At 40.2% G+C, this 12841-nt stretch overlaps 1 protein-coding gene across 2 annotated transcripts; it reads right to left on the reverse strand.

The window, feature by feature from the left end:
* Positions 1–293: 293 nt before the first annotated feature.
* TSN (translin) lies at positions 294–8952 on the reverse strand. Of its 2 annotated transcripts, XM_080798112.1 has the most exons (6): positions 8657–8952; positions 7370–7463; positions 6347–6443; positions 4246–4361; positions 3478–3557; positions 294–2484 (listed from the first exon to the last, which is right to left on the reverse strand). In XM_080798112.1, the coding sequence occupies exons 1-6, from the start codon at positions 8720–8722 to the stop codon at positions 2251–2253; spliced, it is 687 nt and encodes a 228-aa protein (XP_080654238.1). In that variant the 5' UTR covers positions 8723–8952; the 3' UTR covers positions 294–2250. The 2 variants fall into 2 exon arrangements, with proteins under 2 accessions (XP_080654238.1, XP_080654239.1); XM_080798113.1 differs by lacking the exon at positions 3478–3557 and having other exon boundaries at positions 2282–2484; positions 8657–8840.
* Positions 8953–12841: the final 3889 nt, after the last annotated feature.

Consider the following 12841-nt stretch of genomic DNA (forward strand, 5'->3'; position numbering starts at 1 on the left):
TCACTCAGGAAGAAGGAACAAACTACCAATACATGCTGTGGCATGGGTAAACTCAAAAACACTGTGCTAAGTGTTAAGACACAAAAGACCACATAATATATTTCATGATAGGACATATCCTCAGGTTTGAAGTCAGGCATGCGATGACACCCCACCTGGCAAGTGCAGTCCAGTCCAGACCAAGAACCAAGAAAGCTGTGATCTTGGAGTACACGTTACGAACTATGCCTGCGGCATCCAGCAGGTCCACCTCATCTCTTCAGCCGCGTATTTAAGTAAAGGACTCGAAACACTGCCAAAGAAGCTTTCGTTCTTTATTAAATTCTCTTAAGCGTTACCAATATTATTATTCAAGTTTAAGACAGGGCAAATCTTCTGAAGTATTTATGGGTTCTCTTCTTATAAATAAATTTATAAAGAAAACATCCACTAATTCATCTCTACTCTCTCTAAGCTGCTCAGTTCTCTAAAACTGAAAAGAACAATTCTGGTGTACTAAAAAACCAGAGCTAAGGCTTTTCAATACGTTCAATTACAATACTTTTAATTTAACTCTGAGTGGTTGGTGTCTTTTGATAATTTTAACTATTACACAGCAGTATGTGCTTATCACCCCTGGTCTTCTTCAGCCTCAAAACACCTTTAGAATTTATTTTCCACATAGAAGAAAACTATTACCAAACTTACTGCAAATGTTTGATCATGTAGATAAGCCTTTTATGCTCAACCCAGGCAGTGCTATTACTGCACATTTTAGATGACCGCCCTAGGCACTTCAAACATCTGAACACCTTTCTTTTTCTACAAACTCTCCTACAGAAAGAGCAGTCAAGAAAATTGTTCTAAAACCCAAAAATGCAAAGCAATTTATGCTTTGTTTCTACTTCTTTCCTCAGGATGGAAAATTTGGTCAGTCCTTAACTTGGCCTGACCACAGCTCTGAGAGGGAATGCCAAATATTCTACTGCACAAACAGAAAGCTTAACCTGGCATCAGGCGTTAGAGGATGATACTTCCAAATACTTCCTATTTTTCTGGAAACACTAGCACCTTCCTTTCAGGTGAGCTCCAAAAAACTATGGGTTAAGTCACCATTTTAAACCATTTCAATTCAACAGCAAAAATTACATGACAAGTATTCTTAGCACTACCTGAAAACAAGGAGGGGGAGGTAGGTGCCAACAAGGTTCATGTGACTTGCCCAAAACTGTAAATCTAAAACCTGACTGTTGGGATAGCTGCCAACAACCTGAAATTGCTTACTCTAAAAAACATTACCAAATCAGCAGATCTTCTTTTTTAATCCAAGTTTTCTCTTTTTTCCAGACAAAGCACAACAGTTTTGCTCTCTGAACATACCAGTCAGGGTATTGCTAATTTACTTGACTGGGTGGCTTTATAGTCTCAGACCAGACGGTCTAGCTGGCTGCTAGGAAAAAGGTTTCATAGCTTAAAAATATATTTATATGAAGTGTTAGTTCAAGATGTGTGTGAAAACGATTTTTAAGTTGCTGCAAGAGCAGAATGTTAAGGCAACATCAGAAAACAGAGGTGCTGTAAAACACTAAGCCCTACTCTACACTTGGTAAATAGAGCTAAATGATAAGATGTTACTCAATCCCCTAATACAAAAACATCCCAAAATAATCTGTTGAACTTGACTTTGCAATTTCATCTTTTACATTTTGATGGCAGTGAGAGAGACCCTGGGGCTGTAACTCCCTTGCAAAAAAAATTCAACATCTGATTTACTTATGAGGCTTAAAATAAGGAAGGGAAATATAAAATAAGTTGTCCTTTGCTTGGCAACCATCCTTTTAAATTACCTATTTTTATACTGTATCCAGGCTACACCTGGGAGTGGATGGCTAATTTGGATATAGAAAACACCAAGGATCACTTCTGGAAGGAACACAAGACAATAAACTCCTCAATCAGTACAGCAACAGCATCAGGGTAAGCAAGAAAAGGACTTTACCAAGAGACTGACATTTACACTTTTTGACAGAACTGAAATACACAGAATTACAGAGCATATTCACTGAAACAACAAAGAAAATCTGTCCTTGTAAAGGCTATCTTTTTTACTCCCCAAAATGTGTTTCAATTTTGATACTTACACCACACACTGGATAAGAAAATAAAGCGCGGTGTTTAGCAACGGGGCAATCCTAACTACCTTGAGAGGCACTGGGCTCACCCTCACTGGCAACCACTGAAGTCAGCAGGGCCAGGCACGGGGAGGGCCTCCTATTTCTCTGCACAAGCCGCTGCTGTCTCCTTATTGAAGCCCCGGATGGAGAGATCATAGACCACCTCCTCTACTTTCTTCACATCGTACTTCAAGCCGTCATAGCGCTTCCTCAGGGAGTCGTTTTTCAGGTTGAGAAGGCGGAAGCCAGAATCCAGCTCATTGATGAAAGTGGAGATGTGGAGGGGCCGGGAGTAGTCTCCCGCAGTCACACTGTTGACAGACAGCCTCGACTACAGGAGGGAAGGCAAACGGGGATACATTACAACAGGCCTCTTTTAGCACATCTCCCTCCCAATCACAACTAAAAGACCCTCAAGGACACACAACTTTTCCACATGGTCTTTTGTAATTACATTTTGACAGTTATTTAATATTATAGTTACTTCACGACTTAAGAAATCATTCCCCAGGGCGCCTGGGTGGCTCAGTGGGTTAAAGCCTCTGCCTTCGGCTCAGGTCATGATCTCAGGGTCCTGGGATCGAGCCCCGCATCGGGCTCTCTGCTCAGCGGTGAGCCTGCTTCCCTTCCTCTCTCTCTCTGCCTGCCTCTCTGCCTACTTGTGATCTCTGTCAAATAAATAAAAAAAAATCTAAAAAAAAAAAAGAAAGAAATCATTCCCCTTCTGTTGGAGTTTCTCTGGTCAAGTTTTCATCAATATGAACAAAGGCTATGGTGGACACCTTCGTAACAGCTTTTGTTCTTTAGAATTATTTTCATAGGACAATTTCTCCAGTGACATAAAGGGAATACGGGCAAAATATATATATACTTATACAGTTAAACTGTTCTCCAAAGCAAGTATATGTATTAACACAGTTACCAGGGATATATACATCTTGCCAATACTTTGAAAGGAAGAGGTATTACCATCTTCTAAGAATTCACACATTGGTTAAGTATGCACAGCTAGCGCACTGTTTGAACTGGCCTTTCTCTGATGACTAGCAAAACATAATACACACAGTGCACAATGACGAACTGGTGGTCAAGAGAAGGCTTAGAAAAGACTCCCTGAATTTTTGTGCCCATTTTAAAAACTGACAGTGAAGTGGGAAGATCAAAAAAGCAAATGGCAGGGGCGCCTGGCTGGCTAAGTTGGTGGAGCACGTGACTCTTGGTCTTGGGGTAGTGAGTTCAAGCCCCATGGCAAGCATGGAGCCCACTTAAAAATAAAATAAAATATTTAAAAAGAAAAAAAATGGCAAATCACTAAGCTTCTTACCAATTCACTGGCAAGAATTAGAACTCCTGAGAGATAATCTTCTACATCCAGATGAAATCCTTTCTCCCGATCTGGCTCAACTAAAAAATATACCAAAGTAAAAATAAAGTCATGATGTGAACAAAACCTGAACCTAAAAATATAACATACTATATATACAAATACATATGCACACATATAACTTGTCTCAACGAAAGGAAAAGAAAAAGAATCTTTTACAACTGGGTTCATACTGTTGGCAACTAGTCCTCATTGTGGACTTTTGAGCTCTTTAGCCTGAAATTTTTCCTTTCATTCTTCTCTCAAAAAGTAACACCACCAAGAATGTTACCAGGTCGTATCAGAGAATACCTTTGTTTTTGGACAACACATGCCACAACATTTAAAGCATAAGCTGTGATAATACAAGTGGCTTTCACATGATCCACACATGCACAGAAATACACACGCACACAGAGAGGACTGAAAGATATGGCAAAATAATAGCAAGCAGAAAATCTAAGTGGAGTGTATACAGGTATTCACTATACTATTCTTTCAACTTTCTGTGGGCTTGGATTTTTTAAAAACTAAATGTTACAAACTAAACGAAACAGTCGAGTGCAAAAAGCAAGCCACCACACGTTTTTACTTTTTGTGTTTCAAATCATGAGTTTTCCATTTAGTTCCCATTTAACAAATAGGAAGTACAAGCAACAGCTACCCTCCCCAACCAAAATTAAGCTACCATGCCTGATCCTGCAGACCAACGCTAATGAAGATACTTACTGCCAAGAATTTCTGTAACCGCTTCTCGAGTCACTAGTGTTTCTGATTCTAAGTACACAACAAATGCCGCCAGGAAGACCAAACGCTGCAACACAAACCTCCAGTGCTCATGAAATCTGCATGAATATAAGCTCATTAGGTTGAGGGATTAGGGACCTTAACAAAGACAAATTTAGTACAATCACACTCAAACATTTTAGAAATAGAATACTTTTTCAAGTCAAATCTATGTGAAGCCCCAACATATAAAATGTGTGAGAATAATATGACACTTGAATATACCAGACGAAGTCAGTAGAAGTTTTACAAGTTCAAATTTGTAACAATTACTTTTTTTTTTTTTTTAAGATTTTATTTATTTGTGACAGACAGAGATCACAAGTAGGCAGAGAGGCAGGCAGAGAGAAATGGGGAAGCAGGCTCCCTGCTGAGCAGAGAGCCCGATGCGGGGCTTCATCCCAGGACCCTGAGACCATGACCTGAGCCAAAGGCAGAGGCTTTAACCCACTGAGTCACCCAGGCGCCCCGTAACAATTATTATTTATAAAATTTATAATAATTAACATCAGAAGTTTAATAAATGGGAAACAAGATCCAACTTCAATGAATATAATAATATTTATAATTTAAGATTAGGGATGACAAGAACAACTGTATTTTAGAAGTTTATTCAGTAAGAACAATGATACTGCTCTGAGAAAAATTAAAATTGGCAAACACAGAAAGATGAGAACTGCAACTGTATGTATATCAACTTCAACACCTAACTTATTCTCACACTTTGATTTGCATGTAGCATATCAAGAAAATCCTGACTCACACATGTAAGAAATAACTACCACTGAAATCACTAAACCAACAGACTTAAACTTTCAGGATATCGCAGTTAAACTGAGCTAGAAGCCCAAAAAAAGCATATATAACTTTACAACCCCAGATATTAACTTCAGATACTATGCCTCCTAAATTTCAAAGATGGCAAATTCAAAAAAATTTTCAATACAATTCAAGTCAAACAAAACCCTCTAAGGGCCAAATCACCCAGAGGTCAGCCTGTGTGTGACCTCCAAACTGTATTATCTCTCAAGATCCTGTCAATTCTATTGTTCAACGTCTCTATACATCTGTTATTACCTTACAGCAGGGGTCAGCAAACTTTTTCTGTGAAAGGTCAGACAGTAATATTTTAGGCTTTGTGAACCACATCCCGTCTCCATTACATATTCTTACTTGGGTGCTTTTAGTCTGGGTTTCTGTTGTTGTTGTTTTTAACAGCCCTTTAAAATATAAGCAGTTCTTAGCCCCCAGAGGGAGCAGGCCACAGGTCTTTGCCAACCCCTGCTATAAATTATCCTGTGAAGCTGTATTATCCACTTCCCATACACATGTTGTTTTTTGCCCACATATGTCTTAACAGAACATCTTTTTCACGAGGGAACAAGTTTTCCACTAGGAAAACAAACTCAAGTAAAGACTCTAGGTCCTTATTCACCATATTTCATCAATACCCAGATGCAGCTTTTTCCAATTTAACATCTGTGAAATTAGGATGCATTTTACAATCTATAAATTTCACAATTATGATTGGCAACAAATTTTCTTCCCTAGTGGTACATAAAATAATGGTGACTCTTAAAATTAATGGTGTTATAGATTCAACACAGCATAAAATATTAACTAAATATGCTACTCGGCAGTAAAACTCAAATTCTGAGGTCATACTCAGTTCATGTATATACTGCCACCTAATCCCACAACTTTAACAGTATAAACGTGATTCACCCAATTTCACAAGTAACTTACATATACTAAAAAAAATCTTTAATTGATCTTCATACAATGAATATTTTCATTTTCATTCCCTTTTCATTGCAAAAATTATACATGTTCCTTAGGAAAATTCTCAAAGGGAGAAAAAAAATAAAACTACCAAATTTGTCACCATTAAAATACCACCACTATTAATAGTTTGACCCTTTTTCATTGCTTCTTTTACATAGAGAAGTTTTCACCTAGTTCTAAGTAAATCATTCAGTACAATTTTTCTCCTGCCTTTACTTTTACTTAACATTACAAAATAATGCTATTTTTTCTTACAAACCTGTAATACTGTTCAGCAGGGAACTTGGTCTTCAAAGATGTTAGATGTGTTTTTACTGTACCAAAATGTTCTCGAGCTTTCAAACACCTCTTTGGAACTGATCACAAAAAGATAATCAAGCATAACAATAATGAAAGGTTTATCAAATTTCAAATACAGTTCTTCCTTAATAATCTACACAATCTATTTGGAAATAAATCAACCTTTAAAAAAATAATAATAATCTCATGACCCAATGCAGAGTATGCATCTCTACTTTTCAACCTGGCTCTCAAAATCTCACCTTTAATTTCCCGATTGATTTACCAACACTGAAAAGTAGACAAAAATTTGCTGAAAGGAAATACTTTAGCAGACAAATCAGTAAGCTGTCCTAAATAATGTCATCCTTAAAGGTCAAGTACCAGCTGCTATTCCTAGTCAGTCCTTAAAGGACTCCTAAAATTGGACAGCTTCTAACTCCTGTATTTGGTCAAAAAGAAGCTTTATCTCCATCTCACTGACCAACTCCATACCACTGAGAAAAATGACTTGCCTCTGACACTCATACATTACAATATAATAATCATTCTCTGACTGAAAATATATTCTAGCTCTTTCATTTGTGCTGGCTACATCTTACAATAAAGGTTCCATGTTCAAACTTATCCGATCTCCATTTAAGGGGCTGACTGTAAATACATGAGAAACATTTTACACTGGCCATTTCTTAACTAAAATGCATATTAAACCATATTCAATGAATGAAAAACTGAGTTTAAAAGAGAGCTACAAAACTACTACAATTACCACATTGTAATTACATTATCACATCATAACACACAGAATTCTGTAAACACATAACTCACCTGCTTATCTAATTTTTACTCACCACAGAACATGAGGGACATTGTTCTTAATAAAATGACAGACTGGAAATGTCTTCTAAATGGAAATTAACTCTTTAAGTTAATTCTTCAAATATCTCTTTGAATAACTGACAAATTGGATTTTTAAAAACCCTTCAAAATCAAAAGAACTTACTGTCCTGAAAACCAGCACCCTGATGGACCCCTTGCAGTAGAGTTAAGATCTCTCGAGCTGTTTGTTCTAAACTCTGTACAACTTTTCGGATTTCCTAGAGAAAGCAAAAATCAAAGTATCAGATAAACTCAACATAGTTATTATCAGAACCTCAAACCAAATATACTAAATAGTATAGACTGAATAAATATGACACCTTCAAACACATTCAAAACTCCCCACAATCTTTACAAGGACTGAAGCCGTGCAGAAAATATCTAGGTTTGAATCCTGACTTTGCCACTTCCTTCCTCTTTGAGAGCTTCAGGAGGTTACTAAAAAGCCTGAGATTTCTCACGTAGCCTTCAAAGGATAATCGCGACCTAACAGAAACATCCCACTGGAACACTATAAATGTTAAAAGAGATAAAGTATCTGAATGCAATTTGTAAAAGGAAGAATGCAATGCAATACAAAGAATGGATGTTTTTCCAATCATTTTACAAATATTCACTGAGCATACTTATGTGCAAAGTATTGTGTAAATACTGGGTACCCAACTGGACAGTCCTTTCCATCCCGCAGTTTAGGGCATAATGGGGAAAGACAGGCATTTAAAAAATACGGATCGCACAATTTTTTTTTTAATGTAAATGCGCTACTAAAAAACACGGCAAGAAAAAAATCTTTCAGACTCTGAGATCAAGGATATGAATACGTGATAACCAGGAAGAGAAAGGAAAGATACGAATTCCACGAAAAGCAGAGAGTACATGCAGAAGTCCTGAGGCAAGAAACTATCGGCGGAACTAGAGGAATTTAAGGGAAGTAAACTGAACATCATACACAGCGGAAGATGGCGTAAAATGAGATAGGATGAGGGGAGGAGTCACCTGTGGGCCACAGTAGGATCTGGATTATTATTATATGCGGAATAAGAAACTATAGGAGAGTTCTAAAGAAAAGAGGCCCCACGTGCTTTTAAGCCAACAACAATAACCACGTGAGACGCGTGTTGTCTTGAGTTCCAGAGGCTAACTGAGCCTTGGACAGAAATAAGCGCCGAAAAGGAGGAAGACTGACACTCAAACGAGGTTGGCGATGCTGAGCCGAGACTCGAACACATAGAATCAGGACCAGGCAGCAGAATCGCGGGAAGGGGAGGAACATTCCCTAAGCTGAAGCAAGTGGGGAAGCAACCCACCCCCGGAGGCTTTCCCACCGCTCGAAACAGAGCGAGAGTAAGGCCGAGCTATACGGCCCAGCAAGCAAGGAAAGGGAAAGGGAAGGGGAAGAGAGGAGGCTCGCCTCTCGGATGTCCTGCTCGGCAGCCAAAAAGCCCTGCAGCTCCACGAAGATCTCGCTCACAGACATGGCGCCGGCTGCACAACAGGAAGCCAGTGCGGCGAGTGTGGCCGCGGAAAAGCGTTTCAGAGACCACCAGCGCAGTCAGTCGCAACGCCCGCCGCCGCCGCCGCGTCCACTGGGCCCTACGCTACGGACGTCGCTGGGGTCCTCCGAGGTCCGCGGCGCGCAACATGCCGGGCTGTCCGCCGTGCTGCCTGATGTATCTCCCGCCGCATCCAAAGCCGACGCGTGCGCCCGGGGTGGGAACGGAAAGAAGTGGGCGGCGCTTCCATCTGGGGCTATTTCGGACAGGCATCGCCGGAAATAGCCCAAGGAATGGAGAGGAGGGTCCCACCGGGCACATGGGCCTGAGGAGGCGGGGCCGGCTTGGAGGTGGTGCGAGCTAGCGCGGCTCTTAGTTTACGTATTTGGTTTATGCTGAGTAGGACGCAGGGGTGAGGTGTTTCAGTGCTGAAGAGTATGCATAAAAAGCCAGGTGCAGAAAAATGCGGCGGGATTGCAATCTTCGTGAGGAAACGGGAAAACAGTCCATTCCTATTTGCAAAAAAGTACACGGGAAATTAAAGTGTGTGGGACCGTGAGAGTAGGGGATGGATTGCGGGCGCAATTTTAACGTTTTCCCTGTAGACTGTATATAACCTATTTAAATTGCATGACTTTTTTAAGCGTGTGTGGTGGGAAGTTTCTCTTCCACTCAGCTAACACCTCCTTATCCCAGTTCCTCTTGAGGCGAGCGCCGTAATGATTTCTTGTCCTTGCAGAGACATTATTGCATACATCTACCGTACAAGTAGAAATGTGTGTGTGCGCGTTGTGTCAGCCTGAAAATAGACACCACGAGAGCCAAATGAATGAGATCAAAGAATTGCAGTTCGGTGAGAACAGACTCCAGCAATAGACTCCAAAAAAGTGGAGAATAGACTCCAAAAAAGTGTTCCTTCTGCAAAGGCGAAAGGAAGGGATTGTTTTTTGGAGGGGCAAGAACCGCATGACTTTGTGAAAGAAAAAAGTGTTAATTTAAACTAACAGGCTAAGGGTTAGGCCGCTTTTGGTTACACACTGATGACTATTTCTACTATTCTTGACAAACGATGTTATTCTTGGTTTGCATTATTAATTATCGCGTCTAAAGAAAGTCTACAACCAAGGCAAGGGTCTGATGATTGGGAAGCCCATGGTTCAGTTGATTTGAGGAGCAATGGATTGTGAAACAATTGCTTCTGGACCAGTCTGGGTTTTTTGTTTGTTTGTTTTAGATTTGTTTATTTATTTATTTATTTTAAGGAGAGAGAGCAGGAGGGAGCAAGGGGAGGGGGCAAAAGGAGAAGGAAAGAAGTCCTCAAGCAGAGTCGGGGATCCCAGGATCCAGAGACGATGCCTGCAAGGGAAATCAAGAGTCTGTGGCTCAACCGACTGAGCCACCCATGAGTCCCTGGACTGGTCCTTTTTTTCCAATTCAAGAGTTCATTAACCATTTGTTGTAGAAAGGAAAATGGAGCTTTTCTCGAAATGGAGTCTCTCATGACTAGAAATTGTGTACAATTCCACAATAGGTTGCACTCTCCAAATGAATTAAAATTATTACTTATTTCAACTAGATGAAATTTGTTTGCTTTGTGTGAGAGGTTGCTCTAAAACTTTACGTGAAGGACATTGTATCTTCATTATACTTCTGTGAAGTGCATATTAATGCTACCTTATAAATAGTTTGCCAAATCACTTTTTCTGAACGTTCTAAATGGTCTTAAGCATTTAAGAGTGTATTTTCTCATTTGTCATGTTAGAATTAGTAACACCTATCTCTAAAAGTTTGGAGAATTATAAATGTGTGCAAAAGAGAACTTTCTGTCCCTATGAATTTGACTCTTTTAGGTAACTCATAGAAGGGGAATTGTATGGTATTTTTCTATTAGTAACTGGCTTATTGCACTTAACAATAATGATTTCAAAGTTCATCAGTTCTGGAGTGCCTGGGTGTCTCAGTCGGTTAACTGGCTGTCTTCAGCTCATGATTCCCAGCATCCTGGAATTGAGCCCTTCACAGGGCTCTTTGCTCTGCAGGAAGTCTGCTTCTCCCACTCCCTCTGCTGCTCTCCCTGCTTCTGCTCTCTTATTCACACACTCTCTCTCTCAAATAAATAAATAAAATATTTAAACAACAACAACAAAAATTCGCTAGTTCATCTATGTTATACCATGCATGTGTCAGAATTTCATTCCTTCTTAAGGCTGAATAATATTCTGCTTTATGTATATACCACATTTTGTTTATCCATTCATCCTTCATTGGAAATTTGGGTTGTTTCCTCCTTTTGGCTATTATGAATGATGCTGCTATGAACATAGCTGTGCAAATATTTCTTCAAGTTCCTGCTTTCAATGCTTTTAACTTTAAATATGTTTTTTGATGTTAACCTTAAAAATAAAACTTCCAGTTATTTTACCAGCAAAATACGGGTTTGTTCAGGAATGACAGAGAATTGCAATTCAGGGCAAATAAGCTGTGGCAAAACTATAGGCAAGTCTGCAGAACAAAAGAGAGGAATGCTCTTGTAGAGGAAGGTGAGAAGTTGGGACGGGAGGAAAATCTTTCTTCCTCCTGCTTGGGTAGTAAAGTAGTGTCCCCGTGCAAGGTCAGTCTCTTCCTGTTGGACTTACGATGGACTGCAGTGATAGGGCAGGAGAGCTCTCCCTGCTGAACCTCCCAACTCCACTTCAGTGAGGATTCCCTTCATGAATTTTTACAATAACCTAAAGGGGGGTAATTTTCTTAAACATTTTATTTATTTATTTTAGAAAGAGTGCGAGTGATGGGAGGGGCAGATGGGGAAGGAAAGGGAGAGGCAGATGGGGAAGGAAAGGGAGAGAATTCCAAGTAGACTCCACGCTGAGCACAGAGCCTGACTCAGGGCTCAGTCTCACCACCCATGAGATCATGACCTAAGCAAAACCAGCAGTCAGATGCTTAACTAACTGAGCCATCCAGGTGCCCCTAAAATGTATAAATTATTCATGGGATTTTATCTGTGGAATGAACGTGCCATATTCATTAACCCAGTTAATCTCTTATCAAAGGCTATTTTGTTTGGTTTCAATTCTTTCTGTTATAAATAGCATTGTGATAAACATCTTTGTAAGCTTCCTGATCAAGATTTGAAATAATTTCTAATAGGTCCTATTTTTAAAGTTCTTGATGTATTTTGCCAAATCACTACCCAAAGAGATTAAACTAATTTCCACTCCCCTGCCCACCAGAGCCTGAAGGAGCCAACTTTGCTGCACTCTTCCCAGTGTGAATATTAACACTGCAAACATTCTAGGCTAATTTCAGGGGGATATTATACCTCCTCTAATAGCATGGAAAATTATGTAAGGGGTGGTGCACTCTGGTAAGGTTTTCTGAAGGGCCAAAAGGGGTGGAAACCAAAGACTGGTTGGGTGTCCTTGCCACAGTCCAAGAGCAGGGAAAATGGGTTGAGTAATCAGATAAAGATGGAGAATAGGAGATGGGCCTCAGGCTCTCTCTTATTGTACCCATGGGATTTTTTTTTTAAAGATTTTATTTATTTATTTGACAGAGATCACAAGTAGGCAGAGAGGCAGGCAGAGAGAGGAGGGGGAGGCTCCCTGCTGAGCAGAGAGCCTGATGCGGGGCTCGATCCCAGGACCCTGGGATCATGACCTGAGCTGAAGGCAGAGGCTTTTAACCCACTGAGCCACCCAGGCGCCCCATACCCATGTGGTTTTATAAGAGATGACAGCGACAACATGGAGAGAGCAATGTCATTGAAAGAATTTATCACTTAAATTTCCCAAGAGGAAAGGGCACGCCATCCCCTGAAGAGGACCACATGGGGAAGCACTAGGTTTAGCCAGGAGGCAGAAGTAGGACTGAGGGAAAGCCTGATCCAGAGCCTTTATCGAGGTTTCTGCAGGAAAGGCAAGGCAGGGCAGGGGAACTAGTTTAGGACTGGCCAGCTTGATTAATCCTAATGGGCTTTATTTAGGCTGGTACCTGGCTGTGGCATGATTTAGGGTCAGGCTAAAATCTTGACTTGACATATGAGGTGGATAAGGAAGCGGCATAAGAAAGATATATTCCAGGCTGAGCTTTCTGCAGTCTCC

Source organism: Martes martes (genome assembly GCF_963455335.1).
Source record: "Martes martes genome assembly, chromosome: 3".
NCBI classification, from domain to species: domain Eukaryota; kingdom Metazoa; phylum Chordata; class Mammalia; order Carnivora; family Mustelidae; genus Martes; species Martes martes.